At 33.8% G+C, this 20,039-nt stretch overlaps 1 protein-coding gene across 5 annotated transcripts; it reads right to left on the reverse strand.

The window, feature by feature from the left end:
• Positions 1-34: 34 nt before the first annotated feature.
• Positions 35-17,110, reverse strand: LOC122680699 (NKG2-A/NKG2-B type II integral membrane protein-like). 5 transcript variants are annotated; one of them, XM_043882330.1, is made up of 7 exons: positions 16,903-17,110; positions 16,416-16,514; positions 15,874-15,927; positions 14,902-15,053; positions 13,066-13,166; positions 12,640-12,760; positions 35-86 (listed from the first exon to the last, which is right to left on the reverse strand). In XM_043882330.1, exons 1-6 carry the CDS (start codon positions 17,087-17,089, stop codon positions 12,643-12,645), a joined length of 711 nt encoding a protein of 236 aa, XP_043738265.1. In that variant the 5' UTR covers positions 17,090-17,110; the 3' UTR covers positions 35-86; positions 12,640-12,642. The 5 variants fall into 5 exon arrangements, with proteins under 5 accessions (XP_043738265.1, XP_043738264.1, XP_043738263.1 ...); XM_043882329.1 differs by lacking the exon at positions 35-86 and adding an exon at positions 2,670-2,726; XM_043882328.1 differs by lacking the exon at positions 35-86 and having other exon boundaries at positions 11,413-12,760.
• Between the last annotated feature and the right edge of the window lie 2,929 nt (positions 17,111-20,039).

The following is a 20,039-nucleotide window of genomic DNA, read 5'->3' on the forward strand; positions in this document are numbered from 1 at the left end:
CTATGGGGTCGCACAGAGTCGGACACGGACTGAAGTGACTTAGCAGCAGCAGCAGCAGTTTTTCGTTTGATTGTTCATCTCTGCAGCTGTGTAATGTCAAGGATGGTGCTCTACGAAAACTACCTAGGTAGTTAATAAATGGTGTATAAAATCACAAGAAGCCTGGAGGGGGTGGTGTGTGAGATGAGTGATAGCACTCATTTTGCAGTTAAGCAAGGTACATGTTTGGTTCTCATTTTCACAGAGTGCTAGTAAGTGTTTCAAGATAGACTAAGTTTTAAAAATAATATTCTAAGTTTGAAATAATGCTATTCATCATTGGAACAATGAAATTAATAAATTGGTGAAAAACAAAGCTCATAAAGAAAAATATCCTTATCAATTTACAGTTAATTTGCAAAGAAACATTTTAAAACTGTTACAGTAACTGTGCTTAAATTAAAATGCCATTCTGGAAAAAACAGATGCACCAATATATCAGATTTTATTGTAACTTTAAAACCTATTAACGGTTAAGATTGAGCCTTCTAAAGAAGAAAGAATAATAGTATTGGTATATGAAATATTTCCTGCACTAAACTACTTTAATTAGTGGTATCATTTATTAAAAGAAAATGAAGTGCTATCTTTTTCATTTTTTTGATTGACTGCAAGTTTGAAATCATTAGAAATTTAGAGAAATATTTTGCATGTTAAAAATGTTACATGACATATTAAACTATCCAAAGCTTAGTAAACAATAAAAAGAAAATTATATTAAAAAGATTTTACAATAAATACTTACTTTACAAAAGCAATTAGCAATTGATAGTGACTGAGATATGAAATCATAAAATGATAAATAAAAGTGTCGATCATTTATGGAGGAGCAATATTGACACAAACTTCCAGAAAAATCCTATAGGTGTCAAATCAATGAGGGAGCTTTAGTTGTATCAGCAATTAAATGTCAGATAATGCACATTAATAATTCTGTCACTGGAGTCAGTAGTTAGTGAGAGCTAGAATTATTTCTGGCTTTGAAAAGTACAATGTGTGACCCTTAAAAAATATTTAGTATATAAAAACTAGTTTGCAAATCCAAAATTTTAATAAAATATGTATTATATAGATCATATAAAAGTCATATTAAATTTTGCATTTTATTATTTTAATATAATTGCCATAATGCCATTCATATCAGTCAGAAAAATGTAACATAATTTCTTAGAATCTCTGTATCTGTGTCATTTATCTTTTTTAGTCAATGTTTTGCTCAAGGTTTTAAAAAGCATTTGGTTGTTTATAATTGGATTTAAATTAGCATTTTACTGAAGCTGCATCAGTCTTATTTTTATTAAAACTCAACTGCTTTTATTCTATCTAGATCTATGAAGAATTACACTGGCCCTTCACAATTTCATGAATCCCCTTTAAGAATCTATTCTTCCAGTTTTTTAAGAAATCTCCACACTGTTTTCCATAGCGGCTGTACTAGTTTGCATTCCCACCAACAGTGTAAGAGGGTTCCCTTTTCTCCACACCCTCTCCAGCATTTATTGCTTGTAGACTTTTGGATAGCAGCCATCCTGACTGGCGTGTAATGGTACCTCATTGTGGTTTTGATTTGCATTTCTCTAATAATGAGTGATGTTGAGCATCTTTTCATGTGTTTGTTAGCCATCTGTATGTCTTCTTTGGAGAAATGTCTGTTTAGTTCTTTGGCCCATTTTTTGATTGGGTCATTTATTTTTCTGGAATTGAGCTGCAGGAGTTGCTACGATAACCCTATATGCAAAACAGAAAAAGAGACACAGAAATACAGAACAGACTTTTGAACTTTGTGGGAGAATGTGAGGGTGGGATATTTCAAAAGAACAGCATGTATACTATCTATGGTGAAACAGATCACCAGCCCAGGTGGGATGCATGAGACAAGTGCTCGGGCCTGGTGCACTGGGAAGACCCAGAGGAATCGGGTGGAGAGGGAGGTGGGAGGGGGGATCGGGATTGGGAATACATGTAAATCCATGGCTGATTCATATCAATGTATGACAAAACCCACTGGAAAAAAAAAATAATAATAAGAATCTATTCTTAAAAGCTGAGTGAAATGCTTAATGATATATAAATATATCTCTATTGATGACAAAATACAGTAGTAACTGTTCCTTGTCATGGTGCTTATGAGATTTCACTTTAAATTGCATTTATTTAGAAACTCATTTACACATGTGTATATGCACTTGAATAATAAACAGGCAAGAATTTGAATATTTTATAAAATCCTCCATAATATTTCATATTTATGCTTACATAATTCTCAGAATTATTCAAATAAAGCTACCAATATATCCTTGATTTGGCTACATATCAATTGTCCCTAAATTGAACCATATCTAGGCATGGGTAATCTCCTACCAAATGAGATGAGGAATTAGGAGGGAGAGAGACACATACCTTCTGTAGGCCAGAGTCCTGCCTCCTCTTGTGGGTGACCAAGTTACTGTAGTAAACAGTATTTGTGGTCTTCACAGACTGCTCTGTGAAAGCCCACAGTGAAGCAATAGTGGAAGAGCTAGATTTCTCATCAACATGTCACAAAGTTTAAACAGGAAATTCTTACACTTGAGTATTTTGAAGACAGTTTATCTCATGACACAACTCCAGAATATAGGGGACTTTGGATATGTAGTGTGTCTCATAGTTAGTCCTTTGGCAAGTGTCTCTGAGAATTTTTTTATTTTCTAAAAGATATGGGGGAGAGGATGACTGCAATACTATTAAATTGTTTTTATCTCAATCACACATACTACAAACTTAGATTTTGCTAAGAGTGCCTTCAATGTTTTAAGTTCTACTTTTATATAAAGTTGCTAAATCTTGGCATTACATTTTTTCATTTCCTTATAGTCTCATGTTTTCATTCAGTTGTGGAATAAGTCATAATTCTATTAACAGTATTTGTCACTAGGGCTTCCCAGTTATAGCTAATGGTAAAGAACCCTCCTGCCAATACAGGAGACAAAAGAGGTGTGGTTTCAATCCCTGGGAAGATCCCCTGGAGCAGGTCATGGCAATCCACTTCACTATTCTTGCCTGAGAACCCCTATGGAGACAGGAACCTGGTGGCTACAGTCCATAGTGTCGCAAAGAGTCAGACATGACTAAACCGACTTAGCACATACAGTTCAGTTCAGTCGCTCAGTCATGTCCGACTCTTTGCGACCCCATGAATCGAAGCACGCCAGGCCTCCCTGTTCGTTACAAACCCCCGGGGTTTACTCAAACACATGTCCATCGAGTCGGTGATGCCATCCAGCCATCTTATCCTCTGTCGTCCCCTTCTCCTCCTGCCCCCAGCCCTCCCAGCATCAGGGTCTTTTCCATTGAGTCAACTCTTCGCATCAGGTGGCCAAAGTACTGGAGTTTCAGCTTCAGCATCAGTCCTTCCAATGAACACCCAGGCCTGATCTTTAGGATGGACTGGTTGGATCTCCTTGCAGTCCAAGGGATTCTCAAGAGTATTCTCCAGCACATATGACATATAACTAATTCAGAAGATTTACTACATGGCATTAAATACTTCTTTTCCTCATATTAGCATTATGTCTTTTTGGTTATAATGAAAACAATCATAATCCATTAACAGTAGCTATTTAAGGATTGTTGTTTTTCAGTCGCTAAGTTTGATAATTCACTGCCCCCCACCCCCACCATGAACTGTAACATTCCAGGCTTCCCTGTTCTTCACTATCAACCTTTGCTCAAACTCAGGCCCATTGAGTCAATGATGCCATCCAACCATCTCTTGCTCTGTTTGTTTCCACAGTTTGTTGTGATCCACACAGTCAAAGGCTTTGGCATAGTCAATAAAGCAGAAGTAGGCGGTTTTATAGAACTCTCTTGCTTTTTGATGATCCAGCAGATATTGGCAATTTGGTCTCTGGTTCCTCTGCCTTTTCTAAATCCAGCTTGAACATCTGGAATTTCATGGTTCACGTACTGTTGAAGCCTGGCTTGGAGAATTTTGATGATTACTTTGCTAGCATGTGAGATGAGTGCAACTATGCAGTTTTTTGTACAGTCTTTGGCATTGCCTTTCTTTGGAATTAGAATGAAACCTGACCTTGTCCAGTCCTGTGGCCACTGCTGAGTTTTCTAAATTTGTTGGCATTTTGAGTGCAGCACTTTCACAGAATCATCTTTTAGGATTTGAAAGAGCTCAACTGGAATTCCATCACCTCCACTAACTTTGTTCATAATAATGCTTTCTAAGGCCCACTTGACTTGACATTCCAGGATGTCTGGCTCTAGGTGAGTGATCAACCATCATGGTTATCTGGGTCACGAAGATCTTTTTTGTATAGTTGTTTTGTGTATTCTGCCACCTCTTCTTAATATTTTCTGCTTCTGTTAAGTCCATACCATTTCTGTCATTTATTGTGCCCATCTTTGCATGAAATGTTCCTTGGTATCTCTAATTTTCTTGAAGAGATCTCTAGTCTTTCCCATTCTGTTGTTTTCCTCTATTTCTTTGCATTGATTGCTGAGAAAGGCTTTCTTATCTCTCCCTGCTATTCTTTGAAACTCTGTTTTCAAATGGGTAAATCTTTTTCTCTTTTGTCTTTAGCTTCTCTTCTTTTCTCAGGTATTTGTAAAGCCTCCTCAGACAACCATTTTGCATTTTTTTCTTGGGGATGTTCTTCATCACTGCTGCTGTACCATGTCATGAACCTCTGTCCATAGTTCTTCAAGCACTGTGGCTATCAGATTTAATGTCTTCGATCTATTTGCCACTTCCTCTGTATGATGGTTTTTGCTGACTGTATAGAGCATCTCCATCTTTGACTGCAAAGATTATAATCAATCTGAGTTCGGTGTTGAGCACTGGAGATGTCCCTGTGTAGAGTCTTCTCCTGTGTTGTTGGAAGAGGGTGTTTGCTATGACCAGTGAGTTCTCTTGACAAAACTGTTAGCTTTTGCCATGCTTCATTTTGTACTCCAAGGCCAAACTTGCCTGTTCATCCAGGTATCTCTTGACTTTCTCCTTTTGAATTCGAGTTCCCTATAATGAAAAGGACATCTTTTTTTGAGTGTTAGTTCTAGAAAGTCTTGTAGGTCTTCATAGAACCATTTAACTTCAGCTTCTTCAGCATTACTGGTTGGGATATAGACTTGGATTACTGTGATATTGAATGGTTTGCCTTGGAAATGAACAGAGATCATTCTGTTGTTTTTGAGATTGCACCCTAGCACTGCATTTTGGACTCTTGTTGACCATGAAGGCTACTCCATACCATTTGTCACTAATTCAGAAGAATTACTACCTTGTCTACATTAAAATAACTGTTACAAAGAGATGAATGCCTAAAGTTACTTTTTAATTTTTCTGCCTTAGTACTTAAAATAGCTGCATCTAATTATATTATTCCTAAATAAGGTATTTAGGTTTCCTCTGATAAAATAAATGTCTTTGGGAAGGGGAAAACATCAAACAATATCAAACTGTATCACCATGGCAGATATTGAAATATTGAATACTCACTATATCATTCATTGATGATCCTCAAATCATAATTTATCTATATTTTTAATAAGAATATTTGCTGTAAATAACAAAAGCCCAAATTTCCATAGGGGGAAAAATAAGCTTTTAAATTTTCACTTCACAAGAAAATGGGGAAGACAGAAAATGTTGACCTTTTAGCAAAACACACATGAATATCCAAAAACATAAGACATTATATAAACTATCAAATTTGCCTCAAATGCATTTTTTCATCAATTGTCACTTGTATCAAGAAAAGGATAAATGTTTATCTACCATTCCTAAGGATATTCACTTTCAGCATCACTTCTAGAACATTGAATTCAGGGAAACACTATTTTTAGCTTTCTGAAATCTAGAAAAATGTAATGCAAACTCAGTTATGTACTTGTAATGAAGACTAATACTTAAGTCTTATAAAACAGTGACTAATGGCTACCTATATGGTTGTATCTATCCATTATATTTTATTCTCATAAACTGATAACTTTCTCTATCACTCACATCCTAGAATTATAACAATTGAAACATTCATTAGAGATGTCACACAATGTAAAATATGCTAATGTTTACTTTTAAAATTTGAAGTAGTTGTACCTACTGCTGTCATACACTTTGCTGTTTTCAATTAAATAATGCTATACTTGTCAGGTTCTTTGTTATATGTAAAAATATGAGTTTAATTTGAAGAAACTGCCCTCCATGCAGGAGACATGGGCTCGATCCTTGGGTTGGGAAGATCCCCTAGAGAAGGGAATGACTACCCACTCCAGTAATCTTGCCCCGAGAATTCTGTGGACAGAGGAGTTTGACAGGCTACAGTTAATGGGGTTGCAAAGAGTCGGATACAACTGAGTGAGTACATTTTCATTTTCACTTTCTCTGGCATTTAACTTTAATAAAATCTATGTTCAGACAACACACAGCAAAGATAAATTTACTCAAAACACTGTAAGTAGTTTGAATTTGCTTTTTATGATATGAATATATCAATTTGTAACTATGTCTATTAATGGCCATACTTAGTGACCTAAAAGAGAGATAAATTGGAAGTCAATAACAAGTGAAAATGTCCTTTGAACATAATGACAAGATCAATTCATTATCAAGGAAGTTTTTTTTTTTTTTTTTTTTTTTTTTTTTTTTATTTATTTTTTTTTCCAGTGGGTTTTGTCATACATTGATATGAATCAGCCATAGATTTACACTTATTCCCCATCCCGATCCCCCCTCCCATCTCCCTCTCCACCCGATTCCTCTGGGTCTTCCCAGTGCACCAGGCCGGAGCACTTGTCTCATGCATCCAACCTGGGCTGGTGATCTGTTTCACCATAGATAATATACATGCTGTTCTTTTGAAACATCCCACCCTCACCTTCTCCCACAGAGTTCAAAAGTCTGCTCTGTATTTCTGTGTCTCTTTTTCTGTTTTGCATATAGGGCTATCGTTACCATCTTTCTAAATTCCATATATATGTGTTAGTATGCTGTAATGTTCTTTATCTTTCTGGCTTACTTCACTCTGTATAAGGGGCTCCAGTTTCATCCATCTCATTAGGACTGGTTCAAATGAATTCTTTTTGACGGCTGAGTAAAATTCCATGGTGTATATGTACCACAGCTTCCTTATCCATTCATCTGCTGATGGGCATCTAGGTTGCTTCCATGTCCTGGCTATTATAAACAGTGCTGCGATGAACATTGGGGTGCATGTGTCTCTTTCAGATCTGGTTTCCTCAGTGTGTATGCCCAGAAGTGGTATTGCTGGGTCATATGGCAGTTCTATTTCCAGTTTTTTAAGGAATCTCCACACTGTTTTCCATAGTGGCTGTACTAGTTTGCATTCCCACCAACAGTGTAAGAGGGTTCCCTTTTCTCCACAGCCTCTCCAGCATTTATTGCTTGTAGACTTTTGGATAGCAGCCATCCTGACTGGTGTGTAATGGTACCTCATTGTGGTTTTGATTTGCATTTCTCTAATAATGAGTGATGTTGAGCATCTTTTCATGTGTTTGTTAGCCATCTGTATGTCTTCTTTGGAGAAATGTCTGTTTAGTTCTCTGGCCCATTTTTTGATTGGGTCATTTATTTTTCTGGAATTGAGCTGCAGGAGTTGCTTGTATATTTTTGAGATTAATCCTTTGTCTGTTTCTTCATTTGCTATTATTTTCTCCCAATCTGACGGCTGTCTTTTCACCTTACTTATAGTTTCCTTTGTAGTGCAAAAGCTTTTAAGTTTCATTAGATCCCATTTGTTTAGTTTTGCTTTTATTTCCAATATTCTGGGAGGTGGGTCATAGAGGATCTTGCTGTGATTTATGTCGGAGAGTGTTTTGCCTATGTTCTCCTCTAGGAGTTTTATAGTTTCTGGTCTTACATTTAGATCTTTAATCCATTTTGAGTTTATTTTTGTGTATGGTGTTAGAAAGTGTTCTAGTTTCATTCTTTTGCAAGTGGTTGACCAGTTTTCCCAGCACCACTTGTTAACACTCATTTATGATTAAAACTCTCCAAAAAGCAGGAATAGAAGGAACATACCTCAACATAATAAAAGCTATATATGACAAACCCACAGCAAGCATCACCCTCAATGGTGAAAAATTGAAAGCATTTCCCCTGAAATCAGGAACAAGACAAGGGTGCCCACTCTCACCACTACTGTTCAACATAGTGTTGGAAGTTTTGGCCACAGCAATCAGAGCAGAAAAAGAAGTAAAAGGAATCCAGATAGGAAAAGAAGAAGTGAAACTCTCACTGTTTGCAGATGACATGATCCTCTATATAGAAAACCCTAAAGACTCTACCAGAAAATTACTAGAGCTAATCAATGAATATAGTAAAGTTGCAGGATATAAAATTAACACACAGAAATCCCTTGCATTCCTATATACTAACAATGAAAAAACAGAAAGAGAAATTAAGGAAACAATACCATTCACCATTGCAACAAAAAGAATAAAATACTTAGGAGTATATCTACCTAAAGAAACAAAAGACCTATACATAGAAAACTATAAAACACTGATGAAAGAAATCAAAGAGGACACAAACAGATGGAGAAACATACCGTGCTCATGGATTGGAAGAATCAACATTGTCAAAATGGCTATTCTACCCAAAGCAATCTATAGATTCAATGCAATCCCTATCAAGCTACCAACGGTATTTTTCACAGAACTAGACCAAAGAATTTCACAATTTGTATGGAAATACAAAAAACCTCGAATAGCCAAAGTAATCTTGAAAAAGAAGAATGGAACTGGAGGAATCAACCTGCCTGACTTCAGACTCTACTACAAAGCCACAGTCATCAAGACAGTGTGGTACTGGCACAAAGACAGAAATATAGACCAATGGAACAGAATAGAAAGCCCAGAGATAAATCCACGAACCTATGGACACCTTATCTTTGACAAAGGAGGCAAGGATATACAATGGAAAAAAGGAAGTTTTTTAAATGGAGGGAAATTACCAACTGACTCTAAATAAAGGAAATATTGAGGGTCTTCTAAAGAAGAAACTCTTAATTTAGGTAAAATTTTATAAGAAAAGGTTTGAAGAAAAGAACTTGTGTGACTATAACCAAATAGATATTGAGAAGTAAAGTATTAATGATAAAATGTCAAATCGTAAATATACATTTGTATTAGAATTCAAGGGAGCCAATACAGCATGAGCAGTAAATAAAAGTAGAGAATAAATACATCCTTTCATTGTTTGAGAAGTGGGTAAAAGTGCTAACGTGGACTTTATTGAGAAAAGAATGCAAGCTGCAAAATGTAGGGCACTAATTAAACTAAGGCATATTAAATGAATAAATTCTTATAGATGAGTGTAAAGAATATTTATTTTGAAAAATAAGATAAAAATAAAGTAGAATTCAAAGAAACAATATATTATACTTAAAATTAATTATATATACTTACATACAAATAAAACATATAAAGTTACAATAATTTTAAAATTAGGTTAAATATATATGAAATAGCCTTCCTCTTCTAAGAATGTTCATAATTTAAAACATTTTGTTTAATACAGCTATATATATAGAAGAGATATTTTAATAACTGTTATCTTAGTTAGAAGTTTTTAATGAAAAAATAAAGAGGAATTTTAAAAAGATGAAAAATGATTTGATGCAGCACCAGATGATGAAACTAATAAAGTTAATGAACTGTCACAATACAAGGGAAGAGCCTTGTCAGAAAAGATGAAGCATGTTTCATTTCAATATACTGAGGATCCAAACCTTTAGCAATTACAAAAAAAAAAAAAACACATGTACTTAATAGTACAAGTTCAACAAGGATTTGAGAAAAGTATGTAGGTTAAATAATCATAAATAGAGATTTAAACAATTACCTCTCACTGCTCATCTGGCAAGCAGATATACCAGTCAGGCTACAGACAGATCTAAACTAGGCAATTAACCAACACATTTGTGCACAAATACACTTATATAGTCATATAGAATACTCACATTTTTAATTACACTAAAATTTTCCAAAAATTCACTATATATTCATAATCCTGATTACATTGATATGAAATATATAGAACTGTAATGTCATGATAATAGCCTTAAGTCAAGTTTGGCAGATGGACACTTGAAATGTGAGTATTCAAATTTAATTTTTAATTAATTATAAAAAAATAAAAATTTAAGATTTCCTCCTCATTCACACCAGGCACATATAATAAAGATATAGATTGCTTCCAGATTCATAGAAATTCTTTACAACTTAAGCTAGAAGGTAATAACCAAAAATGTGAAAACCTTTATCTAGTTTTAAGTTCAGTTACACATTTATAAATAACATATGAACCAAAGAAAAATCCACAAAATTCTCAATTTTATATGATTTAAAAGGAAAATACAATAGTAAAATCTGCCTTGTGAAATATTGATTGCCTTAAATGCACACATCACAAACAAAAAAGTAAGAAAGAATAAATTTGAGGAGGTGCCACTAGAAACTAAAAGTTAAAAAGCAATCTGGGTGAAATTAAATTCAAGTATAGTCCAAATAAAGAAATAAAAGGAAAATAAATGATGCAAAATCATGACAAAGAAAGCAAGTACATTAGAAAGGAATAAAATGGTCAATGTCATTTTCACTTGAAAGGCAGTATAATTGATAAAAGACATTTAAAGAAAAAATGAGAAGACATAACTCTTTTACATCTATAATAAATATGACAACACCATTGTTTTTACAGATGTTAAATAGGATAAGAAAACCATACTATGAATATATTCTACGATCTATATGATATAGAGAATGCCTAAAAAATGCAATTTACCAAGTGTAGTACAACTCGGATCCTGAATAAACTTAACATGTGTTAAAGATATGGCGTTCATTATATAAACTTCCTACAAAAAATGTTCTAGAAACTCTAATGGTAACAGTAGTGAATAATAACACTTAAAATTATACCAGGTCTTTCACAAAGTCTCCAGCTGAGATAAAAAAAAAGGAATGTTTCCCAAAAGAGCCTTGAGAACAAAACTTGCCATCTTACATAATATTAAGGAACTCAGTCCCGTCTCTTTGTGAAAATAGATGAAGAAAATATTTTAATCTAAGTATGATATACGTACTGATTTTAAGAGAAAGAAAATACAGAATGATCATTGTAGTTTCACTTCAGGAATGCTTGGCTGTTTAATATTTGAAGTAAATAGGAATATTTGGAGGAAAAAACTTTATAAACTTTATTTTTTAAATTAATTAATTTATTTTAATTGGAGGCTAATTAAAATATTGTGGTAGTTTTTGCCATACATAAGCATTATTTAAAAAAACATTTCTCATTCTATTGAAGAAAAAAGAAAAATGAAGCACTACTGATTGGTTACAAAATTTATAAGAAAAAATTAAATAATATGGAATTGCTTTCATAGTAAAAAAAGTATGATAAAAAAATCCTTAAACCTCATACTTGAAGATAAAGTATTGGAATATATTCCCATAATATAAGAATGATACATATAGGATCTTTACCTTCTATTCGACATTGAAGATAAAAGCCTGCAGCGTAAAAATAAGTCAAGAAAAAAACAAAGCAATTGCACCCGGAGAGAAGAAATAAAATGTGATTATTTATAGTTGCAATATCTGTTTTTATTTTAAAAATCCAGAGGAATATAAATTTGAAACCATAGAATTAATACATAAAATCAGAGAGGTCATTGGACATAAGATCAGCCTGTAAACCTCTTTTTTTTGTTCGTTTATTTCTGCTGCAGCAGCAGAAATTACTAAAAATTTAAAAAGCAAAGATGACGTTTACAAAAGCATGGTTACGAAATACCCATATTTCTCTAAGATTTCAATATTGAAAAATTTAAAACATGCAAGGTGAATTTCCTTGACAGTTCAGTGGATGGGGCTCTGCGCTCCCCAGTGTGGGGGGTGCAGGTCGGATTCCTGGCTGGGAAACCAAGATCCCACATGCCACCTGGAGTAGCCAAAAATAATTAAATAAATAAAATACAAAGAAATTAAGAAAAAACCTAAATTATTGGAAGGATAAAACATGGTACTGATTGGAAGAGTCAACATTGCAAAGATGACTCTCTTTACAATTTACTTTAAAGATTAAATGCAGTCCCAAGCAGTTTTTTAAAACAGCTTTATTGAGGTGTGATTTACATAGCATAAAATTCATCCATTTAAAGTGTATAAGCAGTTATTTTATATACATTTGCAATTTTCAACTATCACCACTATCAAAATCTAGAAAGTATTCATCACAGTTCAGTTAGCAGTCATTTTCTATCCCCACCTCCCCACAGCTCTTGGTCATCACTAATCTGCTTCTGGTCTCTCTTTTCTTATTTTTGATATTTCATGTAAACAGTCCTATACACCATGCAATCCTTTAGAAAGTTTGATTGCCGTAAATATATTATTGAGCAAAAAAAGTCAGACACCAATGGAATGATATCTGTACTTTCTGCTGTGCATATTAAATTTCAACAGTTTTTTTAAAAAAACTGCCATTATTAGAAAAAAGAATATAATGCATTTTGAAGTTTATGCAATCATACAATTATTTCCATTTCATAAGAGATGGCGTTACCCAACAGCAGTCAAACTTACTTTTTAATTCTCAAGCTTGTGCTTGCAAGTATACATATTTGGGATTTCACAATCATCTGAGTTTATGCTCCCTGAGGATAGCACTGCACAGTTTCTTTTCTCAGGTGATATGTCTGATATCCTGTAATAAAGTATTGCATAATTCTGTTATGATATATGAAGACAGCTCACGAAGCTATAACATTTCTGTATAACAGTAATAAAAAGATATTTTGAAAGTGGATAATGGTGTTTTTAACATAACTTCAGGAAGAGTTTGTTATTAGGAAAATGGAATACTGATTTTTTAATATTTCTATCAACATTTTATTAACTTTCAACAGCATCCTTCATCATTGTGTAATTCAACCAAATGTTTTAATAATATTCTTAAAATATATTTTTAATATGTTCCTTCTCTATATAGTATTGTTTTTAAAAACTTACTGTAGTTTGCAAGTTGAGCCATTTTGCCACATCCACGGATGACCATGGCCTTCACGAAAGACTGCAATCCATGACATAACTGATAGGGACTTCAGAAATTTCTACACAAAAGTATTTTCATTTAATCATTATGAAATAATTTATTAATTCTTAAAATGCAAACAGCGTGCTCTTTCATAGGATCCTGAGTTTTCTGAACAAGATGAGAGTGTTAGAATCTAATCTAACTCTAAAAATACAAAGGTGAAAGTTTTAATATTTGTCAAACATTAACCAATGTCTGTACTTCTGATTGAAAATAAACTCAAACATTTATGTTTATCAGTTTCATTGCTTTTCTTATGTTAATAAGGAGAAGTCTAATTCATGCAGTTTAATTGCTACCCATGTTGTCAAATTGAACATAGCAAGGTTTTAAATGTTTTCAGATTCTGTGACGTTTGTTTTTCCAGATACTGTGATTATATCACTGAATTTCGCTACTGTGTTTCACAGAGTTTCAGCTTTAGAAGGAAATTAAGGGATTGATATTGAGAAAATAAATGACACAAAAGACAAAGATTGATTTTCTGGGACCCACACCATTCTTTGCCTAGATAAACCCCAAATCAATCTTCTTCTGTATTGCTAGAATCCAGCAGATAAGATAGAGTGTCAGAGACTCATTTCTCTCTGCTCCTCCCTGCTAAGTACAACTGTAAACACAGGAACTAATGAAAGACACAAGAACGGAGAACTCTGAAAGGTGGAAAGGGAAGGGTGATGTGGTTGGAGACTTAACAGCAGCTTGACTTCTGTAATCTCTCATCACTTCTCCAGGGTGGGAGAACAAGGTGAGGTTAGGGAACAACAATTAGGGGCATCTTATATCTTCCCCAAAAGAAGAAAATGACCTAGACCTTCTAAATGACTTACCCAGCCAAGCTGTAGGAGGGGGCACAGATAAGGCATTCCATTCTTCCTGTGTGTTGAGGGGAATCCTGTCGACAATACCATGCGAGCCTTACAAAGTGTCCATCAGGACACCTGCTAACAAGGAGCAGTTAGAGGAGGTTCTTCTGCCTCCACAAAGAGAACTAGAGTTGGGAGGCAGGGATGGAGGTGGGGCCAGCAAAGAGGATCCCATGACTAAAAGTTCTGAACCTAGGAAGCCTCTTTTCCCTGAAGTTATTGCATAAGACTCCATCTCCACTCAAAGACGTTGGACAGAATGGATTTTAAATGCTATATCAACATAATGAGCAATAGTCAATAACAAACACCATGTAAATGCAAGAATATGGATGAATTGCAAAACTAGTACACGGGAGTGTGTGGAGAATTAAAGAAGAATGCATACTGTTTAATTCTATGGACGTGAAGAGCACAGACATGCAAAGAGATTCTATGACATCAAACGCCACGCAAGTGGGTAAATAAGGAGGACACACAGGTGATGAGAAGTTACAGACGATGGGGTGCTGCAAAGTTGAAACTTCTAATCCACAATCTGATGTGTAATTACATGGTTCTATTTATTTTGTGATCTATATGAAAATGTATGATATGTATACTTTCCTTGATATATATTAAAATCAAATAACACAGTTTATCTTAGAATATAATAGCAATTGGAGAAGTGTGATTTTCAGTGAAAAGCAAGAATGGAAATAATCAAGCATGCATTCATAGGGTAAAATACTAATAAAATATCATTAAGTTGTACTCCACTATTTAATAAAATAACAGACCTTAAACAAACTACAAATACATACAAAAACACAAGTGAATTCTAACAAATATAATATTGACTGAATCAAGCCTTTAGCAAAGTGTTGGAAACATTTGATATCTTACCATTTCCTCTTCATTATCTATATAAAGTAGAGTAGAGTTCCTAGAAGCACAGGCTGTCAAACTCCCACTCCATGTTTTTTCTTCAAAAGTAATATAATAGCAGTTGTTGGAATATGTAAACCAGTCTTTTGGACAACGACCACAATGGCATTCTGAAGAAAGATTGTGAATTACTAGCCAAAAAATATTGAATTTTAGAAAATAAAAGTCAATTTACATATATGCATGCTGCTGCTGCTGCTAAGTCTCTTCAGTCATGTCCGACTCTGTGCGACCCCATAGATGGCAGCCCACCAGTCTCCCCTGGCCCTGGGATTCTCCAGGCAAGAATACTGGAGTGGGTTGCCATCTCCTTCTCCAATGCATGAAAGTGAAAAGTGAAAGTGAAGTCGCTCAGTCATGTCTGACTCCTAGTGACCCCATGGACTGCAGCCTACCAAGCTCCTCCATCCATGGGATTTTCTAGGCAAGAGTACTGGAGTGGGTTGCCATTGCCTTCTCTGACATATATATGTAGATATAGACATATATATGTATATACATGTTTATACAAAGTATCTATGCATCCTCAAGGCTGGTACATATTAAACCAACACATACATTCACAGAAAGGGTTAGTCTCTCATAACCCAATTTATGTCTCCATATAAAGCAAACACACAGAAATACCCACTCTTTACACATCCTGATAATCAAGAAATGAAACCTCTGTTTTAGAATAATAAACTTATTTGTCTCATCATATTATAACAGAAGGAAATTAGAACCAATTTTCAACAATTGTTGTATTGTTCATATTGATCATATTGTTGTATAGGCAGAAGCATTCTCCTATAATCATTGCTTATAAATATTTGTTGCTCTATTTTATAATTTATGTTCTACCCCATAATCTATTCTTATTTTCATTAGCCTAAGATACAGACAAAATACCAACTGTATATATGCCAGAGCTTTAAAATCATTATGTACCTTTCTGAAGCCTTGTTATCCGAGAGGAGTTATTCTGTTCCTGTATTAGAGTAGCTACAAAAGTAATTATTATAAAAGTTAATATTGCTCTAAATAAATCATAATGATTTTAGTTTCTGAGTTTAAAATTTGGTTTATTGTTTAGGATTAGAGTAATTTAAAATAAAACTGATTTTACCAAGAAAAATTAATTAAGCAATAAAGAGTTGGTGGAAAAACATATTTCAAAAACCAAAAGGAACAGATGCTACCACCTCTTACAGTATTTATTTTAACTAATTTTAACAATTAATTTGTGTTTATCAGTAAGTTCTTTCAATCTACTAATAAATGTTTTTGAGTTATGAAATCAGAATATACAAATATGTACCCTCTATATTCTGTGTTGTATATTTTTGACAGATTCAGAATTACCATTCCACATTTAGTCTAAATGCATATATTTTAATGATAGGCACATTCTATAATATTATGAAATGTTTAGAGGACTGACCATCATTAAAGTGAAAAGTTGCCTTACAGTTTTTAAAAAATGTACTTACAGGAAGGAACAACAATCATTGTTACCACAGTGGACATCAGGACTAGGCAGACGATTCCTAGGATCCCAGCAATGAGCTTCTCTGGAGGTGATGGTGAACCTGCAGGGAGGGAAATGGAACTACTGAGAAGGGAGTGATGGGGGCAATTGTTTAGAGAGTAGACACACACTAGAACCCAAGTAAACAGAGAGTTATGTACATCAACTTGGACCCCAAACAATTTCTACCACTCTAGTCTTTCTCTAAGAATATACCATTTCATTTTCAGCAAATATAATGCTGCATTAGTTGTTGATTAAAGACTACAAATTTCAGCAATGCCAGAATGAAAGTAGTTCTCTGATTTCACATTAGATACCATACCCAATTTTAAGCTCTCTTCCTCAAATGAAAAATATGTGAGCTTATCCCCTACTCTTTCTCCACATCTTTGCACCCCAACCTCATATCCTAGAACAGTTTCACCTAGTGACTGGTAATGTTTTACCTTTGGAGTGGTAGTTCTCCTCATTCCCTTGAAGATTCTGAGAAGCATTTTGAAGATTTAATTCTGCATATGTTAATTCCTGCTGAGCTATTGAAATGAGATCTTTAGAGCCCTTAGGTTTTATTCGCTGTCTCTCTGAGTTCTTGACTCCTTTCAGTTCTGCATAGATTACTCCTTGGTTATTCATCTCTGAAGCTGAGTGATGTCAAAGACTGTGTTCTAAGTGAACTGAGGAATGAGTGGTGTATATGAGACAAGAATCCTACTGCAATAACACGGGCGGGGCAAAGAGCTTAGTGTTCACTTTGCAGCTGAACAAACTTAAAGCCTGGTTCTAAATTCCTTGGAACTTCAAACAAGGATTTCATGATAGAACACATTTTTTTTAAAAAAAAGGTATTTTATATTTGACAATATATTATTGTTTAAACAATGAAAAGCAATAAATCAGGGAATAATGAAGTTCATGACTGATAATAGCCTCATGAAGTTAAGTCAGATTCCACAGAAATATTTTAACAGCATTACAGTGCTTGTATTAAAATGAAAATATTGTGTATTGCAACAGAAAGATTCAGCTATAATTTTGATTATTTTGAAATCCGACACTGGTTATAGACTAAGTACTTTAAAGATGAGGATAAAGTTAGTATTTCCTGCACTAAATTACAGTATATGGTGACTTACATTTATTTATTAAAAAGGGTACAAATGCTCATTATTTTGAATGGTTGAGGAATTCTGAGAAAACTTTAAAATTTGAGGTACTATTTCATATATTGAAAAATATTATGTGACAAAATAAACATAACCTAAACAATATTAAAAAAAGCAATAGAAAAAGACTAAAAAATATTTATTTTACAAACGTAATTGATAATTTAGTGGCTAAGGTCTGAATCCACAAAATGATTAACAAATATAGGTCATTCATGGAAGAACACTGTTGGTTCAAACTTCCACAAAGATCTGATAGATGTCAAAGTTAGTAATGGTCATTTTATTTGTATGTGATGATAATTGCTTATAAAATGCAGAAAACATAGCTTAATAATTCAGTCAAAGGATGCATTAGTCAGAAAGATCTAGAAATTAATTATGGATTTGAAACTTAAAGAAGCGTATTCTTTGAAAGTTATTTAGTGCCTAGTAGCCTATATTATTAATCTAAAATGGAAATAATATGTAATATATAATGCATGTTACACTGAGCACTCAATCTGGTACCTATATGTTCTATAAATATTAGTTTTTAACTACTGTTTAAGTTACAATTTCTGTGTTACTATTTCTGATTTATCAGTTAGAGCCTGGCAAGTAATTTATTAAACGAGAGTGTCTTTAATTAGTATAGTACATCTTTTTTGAAATGTTTGTTCAATATTTTTAAAAATCCTTTCATTACTTACAGTTAAGTTTATATTAGCATTTAGGAAGCTACTTCATCTTGATTTTTATTAAAAATAAAACTGATTTTATTCAATCTAAGTGCATATACAAAGATTTATGTTTGGCCTTTTTATGCAATGAATTCTTTCCCAAGAATCTATTTATAGAAGTTGAAAAAAATATATATTAACAAATTATTTTACAAGAAACCTACCTTCTACTGATTATAAAATCCCAAACTAGTTGTTCTCTGTCAAGATGCCTGCAGATTTCACTGAAGATTATATACAAATCCAAATATGCACTTGACTAGCATTCTACAGACACTAATTTGAATACTTGGAGAAATCTTCCATCATATTTGATATTTTATGGTTGTTTTTTACCCTGAGTTATTTTTTTAGAAAAACTAATATACTTTGATTTTGTTGTATATTAACTATACCTCAGTTGTTTCACATCTAACATTTGCTAGTTCCCACTAAGTGAGATGGTCTAGCAGAGAGACAGGCGAGAAGGGACACATACCTTCTGTTGGCCAGAAAGTCGTGCATCCTTTAGTGGGGAGGTCAGATTACTCTCACAAAAGAGGCCTGCTATAGCTGGGTAATAAAAGGAGAAATTTAAAAACATAAATCCAAGACAAGCATTAACAATGTCTGTGACCTTTACATACTACCCTGTGAAGGCTCAGAGTGAAGTGAGAGTGGAAAAAGTTGATTTCTCATCAATGTGTCACTTCAGGTTTGGACAGGAAATTCTCACATTTGGGCTATTCTCACATTTAGGTCACCACACACCTCCAGAAAATAGGAAAGTTTGGACTCCAGTTGAAAGGACAGATGGACCTCTAAGTGTGTTATTTATATTTTCAATTTTCAAATGCCTCTGAGAAATTATTTCCATATTCTGTAAGATCTGAGGAGACTGAGGTTTAACCACCCATGCAATTATCTTGCTTCCATCTCAATCAAATATAGTGCAAACTTAGAATACTTCAAGTTTTCCTTTTAAAACTAGATTGCTAAATCTTGGCAGTACATATGCCTTTTCCTCACATCCATAATTACTTCATTTCCATTGTCATTAAAGAAGTTCTATGAATCATAATCCCATTTTCAATAAATATTTAAAGATAATTGTCCCAATTATTCTGAGAAATTACTGCTTTGCCAACCATAGCGTACCTGGCACAGAGTCCATTACTTTCAAAATACCATCTCTCTTTCTCTGCCTTAGTTCTTACATTCAGCTTTAATCTTATTAAATAAATGTTTTAATGTATAAATTTCCTCTGATAAAAATAAATTCCCCTTGAAAGGATAAATGTAAACAATACTAAATGCATCATCATGACATAGGTTGAGATATTCAATAACTACTCATCATATCAGATAACTCATCACTTCCCAGCTACTCACCTTCAAACTTTATATTCTCATCTTCCCTTCTCTTTTTGTTATAATGAAAGAAGTATTAGTACCTTTACTTTCTATCCACCCATTCCTACCTTTAGAGACTAAATGAGTCACCACAGGCATGTCTACTGTTGATCACCATCAGTTTGTTTTACTTTCCTAGTTTCTTCCCACTTCTGTTTTCTCCATATAATTCACTTTGTTAGTCCTTTACAACATGAAAAGTGTCAGTTCTTACCCCCAAACTGAACCATCTTCAAACTACTTGCAATCCAGCATTTTCCTGAGTGCTCAAACCAGAAACCTAGGATGAAATTGAGGCTGGGTCAT

The sequence above is a fragment of the Cervus elaphus genome, chromosome 22, assembly GCF_910594005.1.
Source record: "Cervus elaphus chromosome 22, mCerEla1.1, whole genome shotgun sequence".
Taxonomy (NCBI): Eukaryota; Metazoa; Chordata; class Mammalia; order Artiodactyla; family Cervidae; genus Cervus; species Cervus elaphus.